Raw genomic sequence first — 27,820 nt, 5'->3', positions numbered from 1 at the left:
TACTAACAGCTTGAGCCCTGATAGTCTTCTGTTTTTCTTCTTTTGCTTTTTAAAGTCAACAACTACAGTAGGAACCTTGAAAACAAGCGGTCACAATGGCAAATCTGGGGTAACGTGTTCACCCGCAGGCTAACCGACTGCTTCTTCTGAGCCAACTCTCAGCAGGACTGCTACACTGTGCCAGTGTACTGTGCTTTAGTGAAAACTTTGAAGCCCTGTGGATACTGCCCTTATTTGTTGTTCTTACAGAGGGGATCAAAGAGGACGAGGTCACCCTTCCAACATGAACTGACTGTACTGGACACTGGATGTTGCTTACAGTTCAGAAGCTAAATCTTAAATTGTCCTTCCTGTGATTTCCACTTGCAGAAGTCTTTCATTACTCTTTTTCCCCTTGCCTTAAGGCCAGTGTAGCTATGCATTACCCTAACCACACAGGATATGTTGGTTGTACACTGTGTTTACTATGTATTGTATTTCTATGGACGGACATGATGGCATGCTTGGGATAGAACGAGCACAGACACACGCAACGGTTTCTGCTTTAACAATAGGTTTTGTTTGGCTGCTTGACTGGTGACATCAGTTGTTTCTGTTTTAGGAGTTGTCTGCAAACCCTGCTGGCCCGTCCTCAGACATGTTACAAACATCGAGTTGTCCCACAGCTCATATATCCTATATGTCGTCCTTGCCCCATAAATATATATTTTCTCTTGTCTCTTCATTTCTTCATGTAAATTCCTCCTTGCCACTCTACACCTCCATCTCTTTACTTAAACAATTTCAAATTTATTTTCCTTACTTATTATATTTTATTGCCATTGGATCGGTTTCCTACGAGCCATGTACTGACCTGTCTTTTTGTCAACGCCTTGTGTTTGCTCTGTGGGTGAGATATTTTTATACGACCTCTGGGGTTCCGCTTGTCTCTCTCACGCAGCTTCTTTTTCTAAAATAATTTGGAGGCTGCGAGTAAACTAAAGCTAACATTTAAACCTCCCCCTCTCTCATCACAACTCTTTCACCACCAGAAGAGTAGCTGACACCCAATCCGGCCGCTAAGGGCTGCGCCCCTTTCACGTCTACTTTTAATGCTTGCATGGAGGCAAACGTGTGAGCTTTAATCATAACAAGATGCCTTGCTGTACTATAAATTTGTCTACCATTGAATAAATACAAATTTTGTCCTAATGTCGTCACTGAAGTCACTTTGGTACCCTTGGGGATACTAAAACCAGCAATGTGGCAGTGACCTCTCATGCTAAGGTTATGCTCACCTCCATGAATTAGCAGTTCAGGTTCACCTGCAGGATGCATGTACATTTGGTTAATTGTTGTGTCGTGATAACAAATCGCTGTCACTCACATCAGAGCAGTTAACACCCAGTTTACATTAGATTTCATTTTATTTCACTTATTTATACTCAATATACAGCTGAAATGTACAAAATGAACACAAGTAGAAATGCTTGACTCTTGATAAATGCAGAGATCAGTGGTGAGCAGAGAGAGTGAAACGGGGAGGGGGAGAGCACAGAGGCACAATTCACACACATGGTTCTAGTTAGCAGACTCCTATTAAGGACAGTGTGGTCTGGAAGAAACTTTACATTTCACAGTCGAAGGGCATTTTTAAGACACTTCTACTCACCGCTGAAAGGTCACTTTCAGTCATTTCATTTATGCAGGGATAATGCTCGCTGTGCGATTGAAGCGAACGTCGGGAAAGTTGGAGCGCTAACAAAAGTAGAGGTCAGCAGTGGTTTACATAGTAAAGTAATATACAGCCAAGGGAAGAAAACGTGTCCGGGTCTATAAGCACCAGCTTGCCGTAGGAATGTGTTGTAGGTTTGCAGTGGTAGGTAGAGCTCTTTTGATTTGTTTTGAATTGACACAGCACCTCTGGTAAGTCAGCCTCTCTGGATGTTTTTCTGACTAGCTAGGGTTGGCTGATGATATGTATTTCTAATGCTAATACCACATACATGTTCAGCATTGTTTTTGAAGTGAGTCCATTCACCGTGCTATCTCAAACTAATGGTTAAAAGCTGGTACAGCCAACCTTTGATGGCTGGAAATGGAGCAAAACGCCACTTTGAGATGAACTTCAGAGAAGCTTCAAAAGTAAGACTAGTATGCAGAGAGAACTCTGATAGTGGACGTCTTGGGGGAAGGGAGGGATCAGGTGCCTTTGTGTCTGGGTTTCAAGTTCACTGTTTAAAACAGCTTTCCTTTGCTTTTCCATGCCTGAGTCCAAAGGATCATTAAACTGAAAAAAAAAGAAGGTCTAAAGCACTTTCACACTCAGATTCATGGAAAACGAGAAAGCAAGGAAACCTTAGTGTAGGTATGTGGGATCATGGCCAACGTGGCTTTTGGTTCTTATCTGAAACAGCAAATCACCTCAAGATTTAAAATCCGTGACTGGCGTTAATGTGAAACAGCCCAAACACAACTCTTAGTCTGACCCTGACCACAGATCAGGTGTCACAACTGCTGGCAGCCTTGTGAATTTACACTATGTGCCTGTGGAAGTCAGTCAGTGAGGGTGTTTAGCCCTCATGTAACTCCACCCTTGTATGTATATATAAATGAGTTCATGAGTTGCTAACAGCCTGCTAAGCCGATGTTGGCACCAGATGAAAAGAATTGTGTGATCTTAAGTGTTTGCCTGTGGGGGGAGGTCTGAGGGCTGATTACCAGTTTTGTGTCAAATCTTTGGGGCTGTGGTCGATCTAAACTGCAGCTTGATACACAAAAACAGACTGAAGACAGATGCTGGGAGGCAGATAAAGCTGGGAACACACTAGAAAGTAAATCACATTTGATAATGGTGGGCTTTGGGTTCACATTCATAACAACGGATGTCTTTAATTAACTTTTTCTCTCCTTTATAAACTACTCACTTCAGAATGGGATTTCCCGCTATTCATTGTGGAAGGGAGTGTAGCTGGCCTAAGAAATATCAAAGGCTATCATTGGAGTCATTTTATTCTATGAAGCAAAGGATATAAAACAGGATTTCTTGGCTTAGGTCAAGCCTTCATGTATTTCAGTTTATTCTAAATGACGCCATTTTAATAAAGTGCATTAATGATTTCAAAGGAACAGTTCAAGGTTTTGGGGAAAGGCTTGGGTAAAAAAGACTGATACCTTTCTCATGTTGCTACATTCAGTATGAAATTAGCTTAGCCTGACTCCAAGCAGAGAAATTCTAGATTTACACCACACCTTGCCAACTACAGCTATTGCGCTAGCCTGCCTTTGTCCGCTGTCCTTCTACAAATGCAAAACTATGAATCTGACTCAAGAGAAAACAATGGAGAAACTGAGCCAGAATCTTAGGATGGTAAATGTAGCCCTAGCGCATGGCACCGCAAGCCAAAAGTGATGTAATTATTGTTAATGTGCTGGCTGGATAGACGGGCTATGGAGAAGATGACTTTCTCTGGAAAATCATGAAAAACGTTGCCATTGTGTACGCACCAGAGGTTTCGGATTTCTTTGGACTGGATTTGAATTTGAAATCTGGTTTGGATCTTATATTTCAGAAAATGTATTTTTTAAAGTTTATCTTTGTAGCTCAGGAGCTAAGTCACACTGAAAGGCAGATAGCTAACAGGACCAGCCTGAAATAAAACAACATGGGAGGAACAGGAAGTGCTCCTGCGCTCATTACTCTGCCGAAGGAGAAGGCCAAAACCAGTTATTAAATACTGGTTATGAAATACATGAATCACAAAAGCTGGCATAAAGTGTTTGTTTAACTATTTGTTTCCAATGAATTCTGCAAAGAAGATGCAACGTTTGCTTGACGTGAGCCTATCAACCTTGTTTGGCTTGAAACGACACTTCCAAAGTTTTCTTTTTAAAGTCACCAACAGCAGCACTGTTGAATATGCCAGAGCAAACCTGACTGTCACTGGTCATGTCAGCTTCACAGCACAGCACCTTATTCACTCACTAACACGTAAAGTTTTGTCTCACATATCCAAACCTCCATTTTCCCTTCCGATTGTCATGACAGACGAATCAGGTCTAAATCAGCACAGACGCCTTCGATTGCATTCCCAGGCTCGGCTACACAGGTTTCAATTGTGGGTACAAAAGAAAACAAGAAATAAAAAGTCCAGTAATAAAAAAAGTCAGTTTGCATCGTGGTCTCACAAAAAGAAGTTATACAAAAGTTCATATAAAATCATATGTATGATTTTGCCATAATTTTGAGACAATTTTTTCCTTCACAAACCATTTGAATAAAAAACAATACAGACTATAAATAGAAAGTACTTTTTTACATAAGGCACAGGTACTAGTGGTGTATGTGTCTCTCTCATAGCTGCTGTTCCTCGAACAGTATCTGGGCGTACACCGTGCCACTACGTGACGCCTTGGTCTCTGGAATTGGCTTCACCAGATCCAGCTCCGCGTAGGTCAGGTTCTCCTCCACTATCCTCGGCTAGAGATCAAGGAGGACAGAGAAAAATAATGATGGAGGAGAAGGAGAGAGCTAGTTAGCGGTTAGAAAAGGAAGGCTAGAAAAAAAAATTATAGAACTGCATGAATACATTACATTGCTAAAGATGCTGTAGGTTTTGGTAAATCACTGGTTTTGATATCTTGGAGCATGCTGTGTGTAAACACCACCCTGCAGCAGTTCTGGGTTGAGGTAACCTAAAATTTAATTACCTCTTCAAGTATTTTATGACATTAACATACCAAGCTGCCACAGAGCCGCTTCATGCCAACAGCAATAAAAGATTGGTTATGTGGCACAGTTTTTCTGGCACCTTTGCCTTTAGACATTCTGCTTAAATGTTCATTTAATTTCAAAGTTATATTTAAAAGTTTTTATCTGCATTGTCTGGTTTTCCACTGTTTTTTCAGTTCAGTCCTTGTACCTTACCTTAAACATACAAAAAAGGATATTGATAATTGATAATCAGGCATGAATGGTACTCACCAACACTACTTTTCTTGGTTGAGGTTTTAAAAGTTTCGGTTTGTGTGTTTTGTCTCCAATGGGAACTGCACAAGGGACAAGACAAGTTGTTAATTGAGCCAATAGAAGATAGATGCTGTTGTAAAACAGTTGGGATACAGAATGCAGGGATTTGCAAATAACTTAACCCCAATTCAAAATAGTACAAAGACAACCTAGTAACAAGAAATTTGTTTCTGCTTCTTAATTCAGATAAAACTGAGGTTATTGTACTCGGCCCTGAAAATCTTAGAAATATGGTATCTAAGCAGATTCTTACTCTGGATGGCATTACCTTGGCCTCCAGTAATGCTGTGAGGAACCTTGGAGTCATTTTTGACCAGGACATGTCCTTCAACGCACATATTAAACAAATATGTAAGACTGCTTTCTTCCATTTGCGCAACATCTCTAAAATTAGAAATATCCTGTCTCAGAGTGATGCTGAAAAACTAGTTCATGCATTTATTACTTCCAGGCTGGACTACTGTAATTCTTTATTATCAGGATGTCCTAAAAACTCGCTGAAAAGCCTTCAGCTAATCCAAAATGCTGCAGCAAGGGTACTGACAGGGACTAGAAAGAGAGAGCATATTTCTCCTGTTTTGGCTTCCCTTCATTGGCTTCCTGTTAAATCCAGAATTGAATTCAAAATCCTGCTCCTCACATACAAGGTCTTAAATAATCAGGCCCCATCTTATCTTAATGACCTTGTAGTACCATATCACCCTATTAGAGCACTTCGCTCTTGCACTGCAGGCCTACTTGTTGTTCCTAGAGTATTTAAAAGTAGAATGGGAGGCAGAGCCTTCAGTTTTCAGGCCCCTCTTCTGTGGAACCAACTTCCAGTTTGGATTCGGGAGACAGACACTATCTCTACTTTCAAGATTAGGCTTAAAACTTTCCTTTTTGCTAAAGCATATAGTTAGGGCTGGACCAGGTGACCCTGAATCCTCCCTTAGTTATGCTGCAATAGACGTAGGCTGCCGGGGATTCCCATGATGCATTGAGTTTTTCCCTTCCAGTCACCTTTCTCACTCACTATGTGCTAATAGACCTCTCTGCATCGAATCATATCTGTTATTAATCTCTGTCTCTCTTCCACAGCATGTCTTTATCCTGTTTTCCTTCTTTCACCCCAACCGGTCGCAGCAGATGGCCGCCCCTCCCTGAGCCTGGTTCTGCCGGAGGTTTCTTCCTGTTAAAAGGGAGTTTTTCCTTCCCACTGTCGCCAAAGTGCTTGCTCATAGGGGGTCATATGATTGTTGGGTTTTTCTCTGTATTTATTATTGTGCTATCTACTGTACAATATAAAGCGCCTTGAGGCGACTTTTGTTGTGATTTGGCGCTATATAAATAAAATTGAATTGAATTGAATTGAATTGAATTTCAAATGGACAATATGTTTAGGCCTTTGGGGAGCACTGCATTAAAAACAAGGTCATTCTGTAACACATTACATGGGTGCAGGAACACCCATCAAAAGCCTCATCATGTTCTGACCTAAAAAAGATATGGATCAGTTAACTTGTCAGCACAGTTCAAAGCATCATCTATATCTATAACAGTGTAGCAACATTGCTTGGTAATAAAAAAGCATGTGGTGGAGTAGCTAACAAAAAATAAGGCAAAAGAGGCCTATTAAGACACAAAAGGAATGCATTTCACTTTTCAAAGTTACTACAATTTCTGTAATTTGCTGAAAATTGTCCTAAAATGTTTCTAAACTAGGAATTCTGGTCATTCTAAAATCTTTTTTAAGACCTAGGCGGAGTGAAGGTCCAGAATAACTTCTAAGATGTTTTTTTTTACCTATCATTGGAAAAAAATATCCATAGAATTCCACTTGCTAATTAGGAAGTGAATTTGGTGTGACTCAGCATTGGTTTAAGAGTGGGAACATGTTCCCAGCTAATTTAAGGAAACCGCTCCATAACTAAGTGTATATGTGGAATGCATCTAATGCCAGTGTATTTTCATATTTAGAAATCTATGAGAACAACATGAAGTCAGAGCAAACTTTTAAGTTGGGATTATTCTTACAGTCATGTACAAAGGAACAATTTTCACAGAACTCTGTACAGTCCTCTGAAAACATTATGATTTAGCAGCTTGTGGAACCACCTTTAGCTGCAACAACTTGAAGTAATATTTTCTATATGACTTCATCAGTCTCTCACTTCGATGTGGGGGAATGTTGATCCAGTGTTCTTTATAACGTGGTGTCAGTTCATTAAGGTTTGCAGGGTTTTGTTTATGTACAGCTTTCTCTTAAGGTCCTGCCGCAGCATTTACTGTGTGGAAGTCCGACTTTAACTGTATCATTACAGCACCTTAATTCTTTTCGTTTTCAGCCATTCTGTTGTGTAGCTCAATTTTGACAAGCTTTAGCTGTCAGGCAAATGACCTCACACTTGGCTCTAGAATACTTTGGTATATGGAGTTCATAGTCAACTCAACAACTGAAAGCTGCCCAGACCCTGTAGTTACAAAACAAATCATTAATCTTCCGCCACCGTGCTTCACAGCTGGTATGAGGTGTTTGCTGTGATATGCTGTGTTTGGTTTTCTTTTGGCCAACATTTCCATATGGTTTAGTCTGTCCAAAGGACATTGTTCCAGAAGTCTTGTAGTTTGTTTACATGCAGCTTTGCAAACCTAACCTGTGCTCCCATGGTCATTTTAGAGAGAAAGCGCTTTCAGCTGGCAGCCCTTCCAAACTGTCAGAATTTTAACATTTAACATGCTCACAGAGGCTTGTAGAGACTAACATATAGATCTTGCATTTTTGGGAATTTGCTAGGTAACTTGCTCCATTGTGATGTGTTACTAAAATGCCAGAATTTCTGCATTTCTAGGCGTGGTCACACTTGCTGATGATCAGTTAATCAAATGTATTTAATGAGCAGAACGTGCCTGCTACCTATCTTCTTAATTCCTATGGGAGCACTAAGGGTCTACTTAGATTTTCACAACTATATGTTCTGCTATTGCAGAAATGATAAAATAAATATAATATAAATATCTGTAAGGCTAATTTTAAGTATTCACTCAAGTTTTCCAGCATGTTTTAGAAAACATTAAATCAGCAAACTTGTGACTACCTTTTGCCGGTATCTCTGGTGGTATCTCCTCTTGGTAGTCTCGGCTCCTTTTCTTCCTGTACCTCCTCTCCTTCTTTGGTAGAGCAGGAGACACACTGATCACACTGGTGACTGTTTCTCCTGAGCTGTAGTGGAATCAGATTAGCAAAGGTTCAGTTTATGTGAGTGATAGTTGTTGTTTTTTTTATTATTATTATTACATTTTTCTAGATTCTTTTTAGAGGTGGCTTGCTCTTAAACCTTTACCTGTTTTGCGGGCTTTTGACCAAGTGGTAATTGTCTGCAAAGACAATATTGGATTGTTATTTGAAAAAGATGAAATCACAGACAAAAAGAAGAAAACGGCAACGTCAAAAAGAGTTACAAGAAGACTAGACTGAAATGCTGCTGACCTTTTAGCCTCTTTTTCCTCTGTATGTACTGGCAGGTCACTGTGACCGTGAACATGCACATGCACAGCAGACCCACTGAGCAGATCAGCACTGCACACAGGTACACATCTGAAAAACACAAACAGGCATGCATCAGTCCAACACTGCAGGAGCCTGTACTGTTACTTTACTGTGCACAAAAATGTAAATGGAAGGAAAAATGAGAACATGTTTGGCCAAACTATTTCAAGGTACTGGAGTACATGCTTTGGGTTGGGCTATTTTTATCTACCAAGGACTATACAGTGCCAGTTCACCACACAAATGCAAACACACACATTCAGAGACTAAAAATATCTGCACTTACCTTCAAACAAGCTCCACAGACTTTCTTTGGCCTTGGTGGCCGGTAGGACATGCACTACAGTGAAAATGAGAGAAAAGAAACACATGAAGTCCATAGTCATCACTGTGGGTTCCCTTCTGCCTGATTACACACCATCTCGAGTTTAAATAAAGCTAATTGTAGGAGGACAGGGAGTCTATTTTGGGCTCCTCCCTGCCTGATTTTGTCTCTGATTCACCGTCCACAGTTTAAAGACTAAACATCTTATTGAGTCAGACATTAGCACAACAGTTATGCATCTTTGCAAACTTTCACCTCACACTCAGACATAATCCAACATTAAGAAAAGGGCAACCTCTGCACACTTTGGCTAAACACATGTCGCCTCAGGCTTGTTTCTTCTCTTACATGGGTTGTTAGGTTTCTCGTCTCCAGACAAAACATCAGAATTGAATCTTGACTTAAGCAGCACTGGGCATTGTGTGGCCAGCATACGTCATTGTATAAAAAGCTTTGAGTGCTCATGTAGAGTAGAAAAGTACTGTATAAGAACCAGTGCATTTAACATTGAACATATTTCTAGTGAGTATTTCCTGAACTTGATGATGGATAATGAAATAAAATGAAATGCATTGATCTATTCCAAAATTAGCATTTATCAGTAACCAGTATTAAATCATTAGCACCGTATTTAGCTTTTAGTTCTAGATTGGTGAATATAAATGTTAAAAAAGTATCTTTTTGTGAGTTCTTTGCAACACTCCATCCAATCAACTGGAACCTTTCAGAAATTGTTGTTGCTGTGAGTAGCTTACATAAAGCAGCTGAACAAGTGAATTTAATGTCTGTTGACTTGACTAATTTGATTGATTAGCTAGTAGGCTAATTAACATTAGCTCCATGAGCTAGCTGGAAACTTGGTCTCTGGGCATTCCCAACTTAGCTCATTAATAAATGGTGTCAAATATGTTTGATTTTATGTATGTGAATGTATGTGTAAACATACACACATTTTTTATAGATGTCTATAGGACTGGAAGTCCTTTTGCAGCCACAGGTATCGCCCCCTAGTGGATATTTGAAAGGTAGTTCCATTTTGGCTTTCATTTTCATACCCGGAAGTTACGTCCATATTTGTTTTTACCGTCTGTGGGTTTACTCAACATCCGAGGGCAGACAGAAAATGTTACACCGCCAAAAATTAAAAATAAGCATGAATGGAGAATGAATGCATGCGTAATTTGAATCCAAGACGTGCTGTATGTGTCCAAGATGACAGAGAAAACATGTTTCCAATGCTCCACATGAAATTTCACCCCACACACTCACTCATTTCTCCACCCCATCTGACCACAGGAGTCTTAACACTGCTGTACTTTTGCTGGGCTGGTGGCAGGAAGCTTGTGAAGTGACACCCACCAGTGCATCTTGAAATACTCTAAACCACCAGCAGCTGACGACAGGCAGGCTCTCCACCACGCCTGCCCGAGACTTTCCAACAGGCACACTGGGTAACTGACAAATAAGCAAGTATCTAAATAAGCATACCTCAGATAATCCAGAAGCTACAATATCTATATGCAATATATTCAGAATTTTTAAAAATTTATTTCTTTAGATTTTGGCTTCAGAAAATTCATAAATATTGGAAGAAGCAGCTGTGAGAGACAAAACATCCACATAATGACAAATTTTACAATTAGAAGATGTCAAGTATGACAGAGTAGTAAGAAGTTTACAAGAAAGTCTGAAGTCAGAGAAAAGAGTTTCTGCAAATGCCACATGGTTTAAGATCTGAATTTCTCTAACATGATACCTTTACAGAATGTAAAACTGCAGATGGCACAAATGTTTAAATGCACAAACCAGCCACCCTAGATTTTTCCCAGTCTGCAGTAAGCTGAACTGTGCTTTTCATGCCCTGTCTAGTCATTGAAGAGTTTGGACTGAAGCAGTGGTCCTCAGACTGGTTGTACCTTTGTATTTAGTCACCATCTGTGAAACCACTAATCCTAGACTGACCGTATGTGACCTACATTCTGCTGTTTGGAAACACAGCCCTTGAACTTTTTGTAAAAAGAAGAAGATTGGATAACTATTGGATTATAACTGTCAGAGTCTAAACCTGTGATGAAAATAATAATATCAGACTCACTCTTCTATCCAACTTCCTTTGACAGTTTCCACTGTTGACCAAAGCTATATTCATTCTGATACCTCACTGGTTACTTTTAATGCATGAACATAGATATTGATATACAGTGGTCCCTCGTTTATTGCGGGAGTTACGTTCCAAAAATAACCTGCGATAGGCAAAATCTGCGAAGTAGCCAACTTTATTTTTTACAATTATTACAGAGGTTTTAAGGCTGTAAAACCCCTCACTACACAGTTTATACACTTTTCTCAGACAGGCATGAACATTTTCACACGTTTCTCTCTTGTTTAAACACTCTCAAAGTTCAAACTTTCGTAGAAAAATAAGTCCAGTATTATAGAATGAAACCAAAGGAAGTTGCCTTTGACGTTGCAAAACGTTTCATCAACATTGTTGTGTTTGTTGGGGAGAAAACTTACCAATATACAGGACAGCACTTCAGAGTCACACTGCTAGCGATTGAAGATTTATGTCAATTTGACAAGCTGAACGCATTCTGTACTGTACAGGAGACACGGCATGGTCTACAGCCAATCAGGATGCAGAACACAATGCGCTGTTAAAAAAAACACACAATAACCGACCCCCCCCCCCCCCCCCCAAAAAAAAACATGGAAAATTGCACAAAGAAATTGCGAAACGGGGAGGCTGCGAAAGGTGAACCTTATAGTGAGGGACCACCGTATTAACATTAATTAAATAACAAGGTTTTGCATATCCGCCTTTGATTATGTTACTTGTGAAATATGTTCCTGTTCATAATGAAAAATAAATGAAAAAGGTCTTTTTTTTGTCTTATGGTTAGCTCATTGTAGTTGATAGTGATGGTGTTGTTCAGTCAGTCATATTAACGTTCAACCCTGTGCTCTGGATTTTTTTTTTTTTTTTTAATTCTTACTTATTTAGTCATCATTGCTATATGATGAAGACAGAGATGCAGTTGGTATGTATATCTATGGTTATTAATTAGGACACCTCGTACAGCTAGCAGTATTAGCATAGTTTATTAGCACATTAGCATAATATGCTAATGGATTATTATTTTATTAGAGATAAATAAAATAATAGGCCATTATTTATCTTTTGTCCTGTCTTCCTTCTCTCACCCCAACCGCTCGCGGCAGATGGCAGCCGCTCCCTGAGCTTGGTTCTGCCGGAGGTTTCTTCCTGTTAAAAGGGAGTTTTTCCTTCCCACTGTCACCAAAGTGCTTGCTCATAGGGGGTCATATGATTGCTGAGTTTTTCTCTGTTGTATTATTGTAGGGTCTAACTTAGAATATAAAGAACCTTGAGGCGTCTGTTGTTGTGATTTGGCGCTGTATAAATAAAACTGAATTGAATTGAACTGAATGGAGATTAACTCCTAAAGCAACTATCAAATGACTTGTTTGAGCTGCTAATGACTAAAATAATCGCAATGAGACCTTCAGTGCTTCATTGTATATCTCCTTCACACCACCCATATGGAAAAGATATATATAAATCTTATAAAGTTTGTATCTGTCTTGTGTGAAACTTGTATGAAAAGCATACAAGAGTGAAAACAGATATAAGATCCCTTGAAAAATTATATCAATGAAACTTGTATGTTTTGGATACTTACTAAAACAATATATGAAAGTAATGAGGAAGTGGCCACTTTCATGAGTAAATCATATAAGTTTTTACTATTTCTTTTCCATATGGGCAGTTTCAACTGGCGACAACAAACAACCTCCCACAACTACTCACCAGTTGGTCGTCTGCCACATTACTGCCAGTAATGTACACTGTATAGTTTGCTTCCTATGTAATATGCTAGGCTCATCTGAAAGGCATATTTTATGTGGTAACACTAATGTTTCAATTTTCCCTACTATCACCTTTGCTCATGACAACCATAAAGTAGCATTAGTAAATAATGATAAATAAAACCAAAAGTCTCTGAGATCCAACAGCAGCAAAAACACTGATGAGCCAAAACAGCGTCTCACAGTAAGCTGCTTATTTTCTCAGCCAGATATTTAAAACAGCCAAAATAAATGGCAGATGATTTAATATAAAGGCAAGCCCTGCCTTCATTGTAAATTATTCACAGGCTGAGTCTTGATAACATCTCTGACATTTATGTGGGTTTTGGTTTTTGCCTCAGGTTCTGTGTAGCTCTGTCAGTGCAGATGCACATGTTGGAATAATCAGAAACTGGATAAATCTAGAGTGCTGTATGCCATAAAACTGCCTTTTATCCTCATATCGAGAATGTCTTCATTCTAGTGCAACTTTTGAAAGGCTCCATCACGCTACAGTGGAAACATTCATCACTCTCCTTTTTTCGTCTCTCAGAGGCACGGCGTTGTATTCGGCTGCCAACTGTATTTCAGAGTTGTGGCTCTTTTTGTGCACCAACAAACCCAACACTGTAAACATCAATACACAGACATAGACCAGACTGAATAATGATCCTCTGTGACTAAATCCATCACAGAGGATAATTTACTGTATTATAAATGACCAGAGATGAATGTAAGTACACAGCCACATTGTGTGTCTAAACAAAGGTTTGAAAAATGCTTTGAATAATAAACCCTTTAACTTCCTGTTGTCTCTATGAATCTTTTCTTCTAAGAGTCAGTCTGTACACTTGTTCACTGTGTCCCCATGTCCCTTTATGGACACAAACATAGACATACTTTGTTGGCTTCTTAGTCATATGTCCCCTCATAGAAAGAGCTATAAAAAGATGTTTATGGTTCTAATTTTCATTTTATTTTTCCTTCGTTCTGACTAAACCCATACCACATCCGTGTGCCATGTACCTCTAGTTAGCTCAGAATGGATGATATGTTTTACAAAAATACCCAAGAGTACACTTTGTTAATGCCAAGACGAGACCGTGCCCACGTTCTACACTGCCCTAAGTTTTTCTACAAAACCCTCTAGCCTCTCTGGGTGTGTTCATTTTAGCAGTAGTAAACAGAGTAATTGGGGTTTTGTTTGTGTGAGATTGTGGAAACACCTGGTCACCTGATGTTATCCCAGCATAAGAATTCCATGAAATTTGATGAAACAGAAGTAATGGTGAGACTTTACTGAAATGTAATACACGATGAAGGCGATGGATTTATTCTTCCTAAAAAGGAGAGAGTTTTGTTTTGTATGTCAAGTTCACCACACCAGCAGCATTATGAAGCACTGCAGGCAGCCATCAAACTAATGGAATATTTTCTCAGTGTGCCAACGATTCTGAAATGTGCCAGAGAGAAAAAATGGAGGAAGAAAAACTTTAATAAGTACGTGAGTAAGTAACAGTACCAGGAATCTACAAGTCTGATTAGCAAATTTTGACGAATGTGTAAATAAAACTTTTTTTTTTGCTTGAAAGGGCTCCATTCACAGACATATCAAAGCTTGTTGAGGTCTCTTTTTCATCACAGTTCACTGGCTAGATGCGAAGAATGGCGCTCCAGAATAGATGGGGAAGTATAACAAAGAGAAAAGTCTGCATAAGGAAGTTGAATGGACAGCAGAGGCATGAAGAGCCAAGAAGGCAAGCGTTTGTGTTGCATGTGCCAACTCTTGTTTCTGACTTTCAGTCACTTTTAGGTTAGCTATAAGCAACAGAGCTATTAAGATTAATGTTTAGCAAAACATTTTTTCAGGACATTGTTGTTTGCCTTATTACATTGCTGTTATAGGGCAATCTTCACCTTTAAGCAGGAAACTTCTTTCCCATTTTATTGGTTCTGATTTATTGACAGCAGTGAGATAAACAGATAGAATTTGAGTACAGTCTATTGTGTCTGTTAAAAAAGTTAAAAGAATTCTATTGCAATGCCCTGTTTGCTGAAAAATGTATGCTACAGGGTTTCCAGTGTCTCAAATGCAAGAGTTCCTGGTCATATGTAACAAGTAAGGCGACAGTCCACCCTAATGTAACAAAGTGGAGGCAAAAGCATGTCAAGAAAACTGCCCAATGCTCATAAAAATGGCAAAATCTCATGCTCTACAGCTCAGTCTCTATGGGCCTCAGTTAGTATGTTAAACATGACAGTTCATGACAGCATGCTTAGAAAAAAGCTGAACAAGTGTGGCTTGTTTTGAAAAGCATGCCAGGAGAAACCCTGCTCTCTTTATAAAGAACAGGACAGCACAGCTTAGACCAAAGTGGAGATGTTTGTCCACAAGGCACAGCACCACGTTTGGTGCAAACCAAATGCAGCATATCAGAACAGTCGCCTCATATGAACTGTCAAGCACAGTGATGGACGGGTAATGATTTGGGTTTTTTCTTTTTCAGCCACAGCACTTCAACACCCTGCAGTCTTTGAGTTGTGTATGAAGTCTTATGTATGCCAAAGCACTCTAGAGTTAATTGTGAGGTTGTGCGTCCAACAGCCAAAGCTTGGTCAGAACTGGGTCATTCAACAGGGAAATGATCCCAAGCACAGCAGCAAATCTACAACAGAATGACCCAGTCAAAGTATGGGAGTCTAAAACTTTGTCCTCATAGGAACTGATACACAGCAAGGTGGTGATGAGAGATCATAGAAAGTAAATGATATTCCGTGTTTTTAAATAACTACGGGTGAAATAACCATTGATGATGCGAAGAGGGCAGGATTAGAGATAAACTTTTCTCTACAGCCAGATGAGCATGTGAAGTGACGACTAATGAGACTGAAGAATACTGCTGATTGAAAAAATACTGGGTCATAAATAAATTAGAGGGTTACTTAGGCAACCGGAGCCAGGAATTTCTGTAAGTGACCAGCCATCAGCTTCAGAAGCGAAGTGCAAAGAGTTGCAGTGTTTACACAGCTTAAGAGAGCAAAAATAACACATCTTGATGAACTGAAGCAATGTTCTAGAAGAAGAGTGGTCAAGGTAATAAATTTACCTTGCAGTATAAAAGGCCTTTAGGTGACTGCTGTGTTTTGGCACTAATAAAAAAACTTGATTTAAATCGAGTCTCACAGAAAATGGTCACCTGTCACAGTTACTGCTGCTAAAGGTGTTTCTACAAGCTGTTGAATCATGAGGTGTACTTGCCATGTCCTAAATGCAGTATTGAAAAATGACACAGTAAGCTTCTTTATTATTACCATCACTCAAACCATAATGGAACGGAGCTTCCTTGGATGAAAATAGCTCCCCACATCCTCAACCACAAAAGGTTAAGAGCCCAACACGAGCCTGCTGCCCACTCGACTGTCATTGTAAATGAATATTCAAGCTCTACCTTCCTGAGCACAGCTATCTCTTGTTCCATTTCTGCTGAGTCTCTCTGGGCTCCCTGTCTGTTCTACTTTAGGGAGGGAAACACAATCTCATGGCCAATGTCAACAGCTCTCAATAGGGACTCCGTGTCTGCTTAGGCCCAGACTTGGCCACAAAAGTCACAGCCTGTAGGAATGCATTCATGGAAAATGCGGTGATCAGAATGTGGGGAGGAAGACACCGTATGGTTATAAATTTAAAAAGGAACTGTCTTTGGATTGTTGCAAGGATAAAACACTCCGACTCAACTGATTATGTCAATAAATTACTATTTTCAGAATGATCATTTCAAGTGCTTTTGTAGCCATTAGCATTAGTGACATCATTAACAAATACTCTTGCACTCTGAATGTGTATTGTCCACTTTTATCAGACCATGAAGAGTGGACGAGAGTGTCGACTTGCTGGTGTAGCCAGTAATCTTTTCCCAAACTCTCTTGAACAGTGAACGCTGAATCATAGCTTAGCGACCATAACAAAGCACGTGAAGTCACTCAAGCACTGAATTTCTCCACATGACGAAGCAATGTCCAAAATGTGGTCTGTGGTTTTAGCAGGTTTTTCAAGCAAAAGTGTGTTTACCCTCACTACATAAGACACAAATATTAGCAAGCCCGGCTAACTAGGCACTGTTTGCAATACTATAATATCCAAGTGTTATTTCAGATGGTACAGATTACAGGTCATATGACATAAAAAAGTTTATTTTTCTTTATGCGTCCTTTTTTCCCTTCTTCTCTTTGTCACGTCTTTTTTCTTCTTGCCAAGCAAATGTGTTTGGCACAACAGTGCATTCAGATCATGATTCTGCTTGCTAGCACTACCAGACAGGACAGGTAAAAGTTTAAAAACGGTTTTAGGTACCTACAGATAAAACTTCAGAAATAACATTTTTATCTGCTACATGAAACGGTAGCATTAGCTTAATTATTATCTTCCTTTTCAACCACCAAAACCATGATCTGATCACAAATCTGAAGCCTGATTTTCTCTACCTGTGCCTGTGATTGAGGTCATATCTAACCCCTTCTACTTAGATTTTTTTTATTAGACGTTTATGTATGCTACACTTATTGTATACAGTATATTACTATAACTGAGTTAGCTTGTGAATGTCGCAGGTGAGACAAGAACAAAAAAGAGATCAACCGAAACTGCTGAATGATTTCTGCAAATCTGGCACAAATTAAAAGCAGGAAAGAAAAACTCTTTTTAAATATGCTTCTGGTTTTTATGAAAGCGAGTGGATTTCTGTGCAGTATCTGGTACCACTGAATGTGTCATCCATTCCATTATGCAAACGTCTCATGTGGTAGCAGTGGAAACCTCACTACTTTCCCGCTGCTCTGTCTCCACGATCACTTAGTCAGTCACAGCCGCAACTTGTTGAGACGGAGGATTGGATCCTTTAATCGGCAGGCTTCTTCACTAACCAACGACATTTCCCCTCCCAAATCTAAAGCAGGATTATGTTTTTGCTCACTAAACCCACTTCAGCAACCTCTTCAGCCTGATGCATTACATCATCTGTGGTCACACACTACTGCTACTGGTGACACATAATGACTCCTTTAGGTCAAATAGCTATCACAATTGACGTTAACTTGAGTCTCTTAAAGTCTGTAAGTTTATGAATGTCACCAATTTGCTTTAAGCCCTTAGTTGGAGGCTTATGTGACCCCTTCAATTTTCTGCCAGATGCAGTCCAAGGTAGTGACAGGTTTTTGCTGATGCCAGTGGATTATCTTTGTAGTACAACAGCTTAAACATCTTTGTAGATGAACTATTAACAAACCTGCATTTCTCATTGCTTCTGCTGTGGTTGTAGAGATAGCTGTCAAGCCTCCACCCTCCACTATCAAAAGATTTGATGACTTTCTAAGAGAAACTGTGCCGTGATGCAGCAAGCCACAAACATTCCCTAATGTTTTAAGACAATTTCCAAAATTTAAAGATATTTATTTTGCCACCAAATACATTTGACATAAACTGTAATTTTGCTAATCCTTTAATCCTTAAACATAAGGGGCACTGTGTGTGCCCACTAAAGTGGATGGATGTACAAAGTGGGCATTCCATTTCAAACTCTGGATTCACAAATGGTTGCAGAGGAGTCTTTGTGAACGCACATGCCAGACTGGTTTAACATGCACACGTGTTAAACTCTACAACTGTTCAAGGATGTAGACTGTAAATGCAGCAATATCCTTTTGTGAACATCTCCCAGTTTTTTCAAGTGTAACCTTTTCATCTGAAGTTGATTTGGATCTTCAATGTGGCAATTTTAACAGGCCACCCAATGCGAAGTTCCAACCCAGAGTTACACAGTTTCTTAACAAACCACTAACTGGGGAACAACCCAGAAGCCTGTTTCTCTGCCTGCTAATGAGTTGCTTGGATGATTTTCTGAATCATTTGAAGTTTATGAATCGCGACTAAATACTAGCTGTTAGCAGTGTCTAATGATAAGTTACTATTTTCAGTATAGGACTACCCACTTTTTGCTTACAAAATTACATCTATCTGTCCTATGTATTTACAATTAGGATTATTTCAGGTAACAGTCCTGGGTCTTCTTTCTCATATTTTTAGTGTAATCATGCGGCACATGTTTTAAGTTGGTGAAAGGTCTAGAACACAAATCCAGACTCAGTATCTGGATTGTTCTAGAGTGAAGACATGCTGTTACAATAGCTGCAGTATGCAGTTCAGTATTGTCTCACTGAAATATGCAAGACCTTCTCTTAAAAGGATGTGATCTAGATGGGAGCAGACGTTGCTGTAAAAGCTGGATATACCTTTCAGCATTCATGGTGCCTTTCCAGATATCCAAGAAGCCAGTTCTATAGGCACATACATCCCTATCAGAGATGCAGGCTCTCCTCTTTGGAATTTCAAATTTTGATTAATCTGACCACAGAACACTCTTCATGTTCAGAAACAGTGATTTCTGCACGTCTGTGGAGTGATTTACTTGACAGAATCATGTCTGTTTTTAATGCATTGTTGTCTGAGGTCTTGAAGACCACAAGCTTCTAATATTGATTTTCATCCTTGTCACTTGTGCACAGAGAATTCTCCAGATTCTGAGTCTTTTGATCATAGTATGAACTGTAGCTCATGAGATATTTAAAGTCTTTGGAATTTGCAGATACATTTGTCTGCACATTGATGAACCTGTTCAAATCTTTACTTCTGAGAAACTAAGATGCTCTTTTCATACCTAGTCATATTACTGACCTGTTCCCAGTTAAACTTTTTAGCTGCAAAATATCGACTGTTGAAAGTTATTGTTATCCATATGACCTAAAACTGTGTGTTACCATTGGGAACTGCTTGGATTGGAGCATGTCTTTGATTAAATCTATAAGCACCACTCTCACATTTACAAAGGTCCATATGTATTGACTCAGTCAATGGATCTGATTCTAATATGGTGGTTTGTAAATCACTTGTAAATCACCAAATTTCAAACAGTAACTATAACTACAGGGAAGCTCCAAGATAGCAGACCAAGCCCTCACCTCTGAGCTCAGTAGCAGCAGTGTAGTTGGACGAAGCTTTCCAGCGAGCCTGATGCTTTTTAAACTCCTGCACCCGGCACATGTAGAGCCCCCGGTCCCCCTCGGACACGTTCAAGATAACCAGCTCAAAGATCTTCCCCTGTTTCACCACTGTCAGCTTCATCTTTGGCCATGGGAAACTTTTTGTGTAGTTGCCATAGAAACGCTCCTTCCTCATATTGACACGGGCGATGAGGAGTTCGTCTTCTGGTTGATCTGTGCCCGCTGGTAGAAAGGTCCATTTAACCACAGGTAACGCTGTGTTGCGACGTCGCTGGGAAACAACACAAGTAAGTGTGATATTTTCTCCCTCCTGGGCCACCGTGAAGGGAGAAGGGGTGATGGTGGCGTTGATGGCCAAACACAGATCTGTAGAAATAAGTAAGAATTACAGCATATAAAATTTGGACTGTTGGATGCTATTGGCTGCAGGTTGTTTAACAAAAACATTTTTGTCTTCTGTCAAATTATTCACAATATAAGTGATTAATTAAGTGTGGAACATGGTGCAGAATTCAAGTCTTTGCAGAGATTAGTTGTTCTAATGTAAACTTACTTACTTATGGACACGTTCAAAGAGCCATCTTTAAAGTTAACATTTCAACTTGCACCAATATATCTGTAATCTTTTAGTAGCAGTATTTTTTTAATGTGCTGTAATATAAAACATTACTTCATGGAATTACGTGCAACTTACAACATTTTTAAACATTTTTTTCGTTGTTTTTTCTTCTGTCAAGCCACTCAGCACTGACCTATGAGTCATTCTAGCATAAAGAAGGCACCTGAGCCACTGTTGTTTCTATTTGTAAGTTTAGGCATCTTGGTACCCATAGCAACACAATTTGTTCCCATTTCTTTAGCTAATTCTTGAAAAATGCCAGAAAACACAGTTTGACAGGCAAAAATGTAAATATTTTTTGCACCAATAAGGTGATTCCCAAAGAGCAACACGAGTGTCATATTTAAAAACCTGCCATATCTTGGCATGGAAGAGTGTTCTCAAAATTTTTTTAGGGAAACTGGAGTGTCAGCTTAACAATGATCTGTGAAAGTTTTTAATTTGGACCCAGAACTGACTAATAACGTGAGTCAATTGTGAACAACTTTTACAATGAGACGTTCAAAGTCACTGTCAGTGCATCGTAGCTAAAGATCCTAAAAGTGCTCTGAAAAATGGGCAGTCCCATAGGCTGGGGGTCAAAGCTGTACTGTTCACAAAAAGTGTAAAAAGTGTCCATATTGTATCAAATGTAAGTGTGATGTTAAATGCAGCCTAGATTTATTAATCAGTAGAAGAATAAATCAGTGCATAGTTGACTTGAATTTATCTTTTGATAGTAAATGCACTGAGAAACAACAGCCATTAGCATCACAAATCAGAGCTAAATATCTACACCAGGGGTCGGCAACCTGCGGCTCCGGAGCCGCATGCGGCTCTTTAGTCCTTAAAGTGCCGCTCCTCGTGGTTTGGGCAAATAAATTAGAAGTATTTAGCTGAAGTGTATTTTATTTATGTTAGTTCTTTTTAACTCGTAGTTCTAAATTGGAAGATTATTGTGATTTTGAAATATAAAAATAAAATTATATCTTATTATTTTTTTTCATCGCTCAAAATAAGCGTCACACTGGCAGAAGCCGGTGTACCCGTCGAAACGCCGTGCATTTATCGAGACTTTCAACCCCAGATAGGCCAATTATGGATCTTCGGATCCACATTATGTCAGCAGCTGTTCTCCACCGTGAACTATGTTAAAGACAAACACCGTTCACGCCTGACAGATGACAGCTTACAGTCCTGCGTAAACTGACTTCGTATAGCCCCGATTTGCGGACTCTGTGCGCAGAGGTTCAGGAGCAGAAGTCCCATTGTAAACAAATCACGGCAGACCCGACGATGTTTCCATGAGCATGCTTTTGAGCATCTCTTTATTGAGCACTTTTCACACACGGTTGCTGTACGCATACAGCCAGCTGTAGCTTTTCAGCTCACAGCCCGACATACACCACCAACAACACAACAGCACAGATAGCGCAGACGTAAAGGCAGCGAGGCGTGATTGCGGGTGTCGCTCAGGTGCGTCCGCCTCCCCTGCAGCGGCGCTGCAAACCACGCCCCGCCGCACGCATTAACCAGGTAAAATACATATTTAGGCAGAATTTTGCAAATATCTATTTTTCATTTTTCAGCAGCATAGTGCTTTTTTCCAATTATTTTTTAAGAGTCAGGTCAAGGCTCCAATAGCCCAAAGGCGATATAAGGGTGGCGGCTGACAACAGTTTTTGTTTGCTACATGGATCATTTTAGTTCAGGTTGGTGTCTTTCCTTTTGTTATATTTCTTTAAGAGTTCAAAATGTGTTGATTACATAAATATAATTTAATTTTCTCTGTAGCACTTCATGGATTTCATAAGCAGCTCACCTTAGTTGTTCACACAAAGCATAAAGATAAAAAACAATATATACAGTGTTATCTTCATTTTAGATGTCAAAAAGTATTTGCGGCTCCCAGTGTTTTCTTTTGTGTGGAAACCGGGTCCAAATGGCTCTTTGGGTGTAAAAGGTTGCAGACCCCTGGTCTACACAGTCCACAGTTCCCGGTGAGTTTGTTGTTGCTCAGCAGCTTTCTTCGCTCTGAAGCTGACAGCAGTGTTGTTTTTGGCAGCTGTGATGACATACGTGGGATGATGATTGAGGAAAAAACTGCCGCGTGTGTTGTATGGCATTGTATATGACACTTCTGCTTTTGTCAACTTTGGGCAAATTTCTCAATCCCCATTTTCCATGACACGCAAGCGTTTTACTGTCAAACAAGTCACATGCTTTGAACGCAGTGCTTAATTACAATCAGGGCTTTTTTTTTTCCAGTTCTGCCTTTTATTTGGTCTTGAGTGACAGAACAAAACAAGGAAAATATAGCTTAGAGACTGTAAAGTGCTGCTGCCGTGATGAGTTACTTAAATCGCCTGAAATGAATGTGGAGGTGAAACTGTAAGCTCTGTTTTACTTTCAAACACACACACAGGAAAACCACCAATTTTCACCCTGGAATTCCCTCCAATCTGTGCAAAGATATTCCGCTTTGATAAACTGTCTGTTCTGTTGATAACACACCCTCTAATCTCACAAAGCTGCAGAAACTGGACAAAGACATGCAGTGCCGAGTCCACAAACCTCCTGAAATAATTAGGAATATTTCTCACCACCTATTTATCCATCACTCTAAAATCTTTCCCGATTTTATGATGTTTTCGTCTAAGTTTCTCTGAAAAACAGTGGAAAGCCCTTTGTCTCCACCACATCCACTTTGACATGAATCAAAGTAAACTTTTTCCTACCTGTAAACAGAACTCGGGTCAGGAAAGCCAAGACCACAGAGGAGATCTTCATTTTCCACAACTGCAACCTCCATAAACTCTCAGTTAAATGCATGTGAAGAAAAGAAGCCCCAGGTTTCCTCCTCCTCTTCTTCTCCTGCCCCCCCCCTCCAGCTGAGGAGTGTAACATGAGACACTGGACTCTCTGTTTCTACTCAGAACCTCCCCTAATCCCTCCCCCTCCTGTCACACTCAGTGAGAGCACATTTGGCAAGCTCACATGAGCGCATTTGCACGTATAGAAACAGGCAGGTGAGCATATGTGTGTGTGTGTGTGTGTGTGTATGTGTGTATGTGCATGGACCATCTCTGGTTCTGGTAGGAGGACTGGGAAATGTAATTTCCTGTGCAGAAGGAGGGTGGGGAGGGGAGTGTTGTTTAGGTTGACGCCGAGCAAATCACACTTCCAGCTGTGGAGGACAGTGGCCACAGACCTCAATCAGGGCTTTTATTTTGGAACACACACACACACACATGTGCTGACACAGAAGAAGGAGGGGGCGGGTTGGTTGCAGACTCTGTGTGCGGGAATCTTTGCATTAATTCAGTTTTTCCTAAAGCAGTTCACTGGGGCAGTAGTTCATCCTGCTTTCACAAAGTTCCCTAGACACTCGTATTTAATATTGTGTCTTTGCAGGTCTGTGTGTGTTCACATCTCGAAATTCTGTCATTTTTGCAGGTAACAAGATCTCACATGAATTTTTGTACAGCAGTCTTTCTGCTCTGTTTTTGGAACACTTTGCCAGCTGTTATCAAACCTCAGAAAGCAGTGCTCGGATGATCTGGGACGCCTCTGTCAGTGCGCCCCAGGGTGGCTGTGGCTACAATGTAGCTTGCCATCACCAGTGTGTGAATGTGTATGTGAATGGGTGGATGACTGGATGTGTAAAGCACTTTGGGGTCCTTAGGGACTAGTAAAGCGCTATACAAATACAGGCCATTTACCATTTACCATTTCTGATTTACAGATAAAGGACTGAGGCCTCTTCAAGTGTTCCTGGTCTGGCGACAGTTTGACCAGCCTGGATGTTCCTCTGACAAAAACGTCCCCACTTTGCGAAAGCTCTAGAAGCTCCTGGAGTCAAAATGTTTGTGGGATTCACTAAATAAGAGATGGAAACGAGGCAGAGATCGTTGCTCAGGCTTTTCTTCCGACTGTTTATCAGCTCTGCAGACAGTTTTTTCCTTTGTGTTCAGCATATATAGGAGATTTTTTTTTTCAAAGTGTAATACAAAACTTGTTTTTCTCAAGCAGCTTGCCCACAGTATTGGCTGGAAAGCGAAGTAATATTTAAGTTGTATGAAGCTACAGACAAACTTCTTAATAGGCTGTTATGTTAAATGTTGTTGGTCAGTCACAGAATATGCAGTAAAATAAACAAATTAAGTACACACATATATATAATCTAAAGATGTATATTCTCACAAATGTCTAAAGTATGAATAAAGTTATTGCAGTGGTTGAGCCAAAGGGAGAACAAAGCAGAGCATCCAACCCAACCCATCAGCTGGCTTTGTCGAGTATGTTGAGAATGATGAGTAAGAGCATCAGATTTAAGATAAGATAAGATAAGATAACCTTTATTAGTCGCACACGTGGGAAATTTGAAATTTGTGAATCTCTGCTCCATAGAGAGTGATACAGAGTATCAAGTAAAGAAGATGCGTACATTTATAGAACCATGCCACGATCAGCAGCACATCTCCTTCTAATCTTAATGGAAAAGGCGGGACTTTATTTGAAAACAAAAACACTTTCAACTTTTTTTCCCCCAACAGTTTCTGTATAAGAACTGAAATGCTCGGGCACTCTGGTCAGGGCAGTTTAGAAACAAAACAAGCAAAGGGCTCAAAGACCCTAAAATGGATAAACGGATAAAAGTGGGTCTGTTTCTACAAACAAACCCTTTCACTCACCAGCCCTTTGATCCAGTTCTTTGCTAGTTAGCACACAGACAGAGCACAAACATGGGCTGCAGGTCTAAAAATGATATGTTTCTACAGAGTATTGAATAAATAGGTGAAATGAGAGCTCAATATTCTCATAATGCTCCAGATGTTCCTAGTTTTCCTCTGGGTGAAAGTGCAGAAGTAGTTCAGTGACTGTGTAGTAAACATTGTGACTTCAGGATTGACAACATCTGTATGTTATTACTCGTGTCTGTGTGTAAGGTTTCCAGGATATTAGACAGGGTTTTTAATGAGTTCTTCATGTGTCTCTGAGCTGGAAAAGGCAATCCCACAATCTTGGCAAAAGACTCAGACTTCTAATTTGGGTGATATGGATCTTATAGTATGGACATGGAAAAATGCCAAAGTAATGGATCTACAACCTGAGCACTAACCCTGCTCACAATGAGTGCAACAGTAGAAGACGTTTCGCCTTATACATAATCTAAACGGTTTAAAATTTTAATATTTACATGTTATAATAATGATACATGCCAGATATTCAGTTTTACTCTGCAGATCAAAAACAAATGTATCATATGTTATTATTTTATTTATATTCCTGTGCCTGTGAGTGTTCACTGTGACTACTCTGGCTTTCTCCCACAGTCCAGAGACGTGGATGTTAGGTTAACTGTTACCTACAAATTGGCTTTAGATGTAATTGTCTTTCTATGTTAACTCTGTGACAGGCTGACATCCTTTCCACGCTGTAGCACACCTCTTGCCCAGTGTCAGCTGGGATAGTCTCTTCCCTCCTTTGCAACCCTGAATTGGGCAAATCTTGGCGATGTAGTGTGATTAAATTCAAGCAACTAGAATGCCAGAACTCAAGTGAAAGCTCAGAAACAGCATTTCATCATTATAATTTCATTACTTTTTATTATTTGTTATTACCCAGCCACTCGAGTGCAGTACTGAAAGGCTCTACAGTGGTTGCTGGCAAACATCGCCCCCTTGTGGAAAAACTGCCAGCTGCGTCTTTCCTGGTGAGTGGTGTTACATAATTTTTGTGCAGATTGTGTGTCAGTGGAGCCTATAAATGATCTGAACCTATTTATAAGACCTTTAAAGCACACCAACTTTCCACAGACAAATAAAACACAACAAAAGCACAAAGCAAATCTTCTTTAGATATTTTTTTATGAACACAATTATAACAAATGTTACAGAGAAAGTAAAAGAGGTAAAACTCAATGTTGAAATTCTGCAACAATTCCAACACTGAAAAGCAAAAAAAACAAAAGAACAAAAAAAGGCCACCAGGTTGATGTTTCACTTTTTGCAGGGTTCACAGCATCGGGCTCGTCACTGTGCCGGACCTCTGTCATCACACGCCTCTGGACACCGCTGCATCGGAGCGTTCTGATTGGCTGAGATGGCTCAAAGAGTGCAACTGAGGCTGTGGTTGAGAGCAGATAAAATTTAGGGCCATGTGCACCAGTTGATGCAAACATTTCTCTTTTAAAAAACTATTTAGACTCCATCCTCATGTCTTCCTCACAGTCATTTATAAAATAGAACAGAAGACAGATGAGCTACACTGTGTTTATCTGAGGAGCCTGGAAAGAAAGTGAGTGGACTTTTAAGTTTAAGTTCCTTGAAGACGTTTCACCTCTGATCAGAGAAGCTTCTTCAGTTCTGAGACCAAATGGTGCAGAGTCCCAGCTATTTAAGCCCTAGTGGGATTTGTCCCTTAAGAGGGTTGTTGACCCACTATTGATCATGTGACTCATCACATGAGTGGCAGACCTACAGCCACCCCCTCTGTTCAAAGATCACAGGTGACATATATGGCTTCTTTCACTCCTCTTTCAAACCATCTGTCATCTCTGTCCAAAATCTGAACACTGGCATCCTTGAAAGAGTGACCTTTGACCTTTAGATGCAGCTGAGACAGCTGAGTCTCATCCTGTCGAGGTGGCTCTTCTATGTTGTGCCATGCGTTTATGAATTGGCTGTTTGGTTTCTCCAATGTAGACGTCTGAGCACTCCTTGCTGCACTGCACAGCACTGTACACTATGTTGTTTACTTTGTGTTTCAGTTTCGTTCTTGGGATGTACCAGATTCTGTCTGAGGTTGTGGCTCGGTCTAAAGTGCACTGGGATGCCAAGAAGAAGGGTTGTAAGTTTTGAATAGCTCGGATGAGAGATGAAACGTCTTCAAGTGCCTTAGATGACCATGACCTGGATGATTGAGAACCTACATAGACATACATTGTGTTTAGTCTTATGGTACACAACATATTTATGAGCTTAACCACCCTACCTCTGAAAATCTTCTCATGTTGACATCTGTAAGGAAGCAGGAGGGAGAGTTGCACATTTTAAAGATGTATGATGCATTTAATGTGGCATACTATTGCATTGAAAGATTTTTTTTTGTAGTAGTAAGTAGTAAGTGGCTGTAATATAACCTCACAGTCCATCTCACCTGCATTGTTTTGACTCACTTGCTTCCTAATAATGCAGATCTTTGTTATAATGAATACAGCAACTAACAACAGGCCGATCCCACCTCCGATCAAAACGTACTTAATATCTGAAAGAACAACCAGAGGAAGCCAAGCAGCCATTAACAAGGTAGTGATGAACGATGGGAAACCTGCATGTAGTTTAGATGGAGTAAAGGAATCCCAATTAGAAAGATTAGCTATAATTTAGAGAAGTAAATCCAAAATCCCTCACATTAAGACCGTTAGTACTGCTTTTT

General features: G+C 39.9%; 1 protein-coding gene and 1 long non-coding RNA gene across 2 annotated transcripts; one reads left to right on the top strand and one right to left on the bottom strand.

Annotated features, from left to right (window-relative positions):
• Positions 1-1,387: 1,387 nt before the first annotated feature.
• Positions 1,388-23,318, bottom strand: vstm4b (V-set and transmembrane domain containing 4b). Its single transcript, XM_003438514.5, has 8 exons — positions 23,119-23,318; positions 19,741-20,148; positions 8,824-8,877; positions 8,478-8,585; positions 8,332-8,365; positions 8,086-8,210; positions 4,964-5,028; positions 1,388-4,459 (listed from the first exon to the last, which is right to left on the bottom strand). The coding sequence occupies exons 1-8, from the start codon at positions 23,285-23,287 to the stop codon at positions 4,334-4,336; spliced, it is 1,089 nt and encodes a 362-aa protein (XP_003438562.2). The 5' UTR covers positions 23,288-23,318; the 3' UTR covers positions 1,388-4,333.
• On the top strand, positions 19,966-27,366 carry LOC102082581 (uncharacterized). Its single transcript, XR_265728.3, has 3 exons — positions 19,966-20,069; positions 26,009-26,096; positions 26,396-27,366. It is a non-coding gene; the product is annotated as an uncharacterized LOC102082581 (long non-coding RNA).
• The last annotated feature ends 454 nt before the right edge of the window (positions 27,367-27,820 follow it).

The sequence above is a fragment of the Oreochromis niloticus genome, linkage group LG8 (assembly GCF_001858045.2).
Source record: "Oreochromis niloticus isolate F11D_XX linkage group LG8, O_niloticus_UMD_NMBU, whole genome shotgun sequence".
Lineage (NCBI taxonomy): Eukaryota > Metazoa > Chordata > Actinopteri > Cichliformes > Cichlidae > Oreochromis > Oreochromis niloticus.
The sequence above is the reverse complement of the archived record's forward strand: the minus strand, read 5'-3'. Positions and strand labels throughout refer to the sequence as shown.

Coding starts and splice junctions, on each gene's coding strand:
- vstm4b (XM_003438514.5), bottom strand. CDS start 23,287: ATGTTACACTCCTCAGCTGGAGGGGGGGGGCAGGAGAAGAAGAGGAGG. Junction 8,366..8,477: donor GAGGAAAAAGAGGCTAAAAG/GTCAGCAGCATT, acceptor TTGTCTTTGCAG/ACAATTACCACTTGGTCAAA. Junction 4,460..4,963: donor AACCAAGAAAAGTAGTGTTG/GTGAGTACCATT, acceptor CTTGATCTCTAG/CCGAGGATAGTGGAGGAGAA.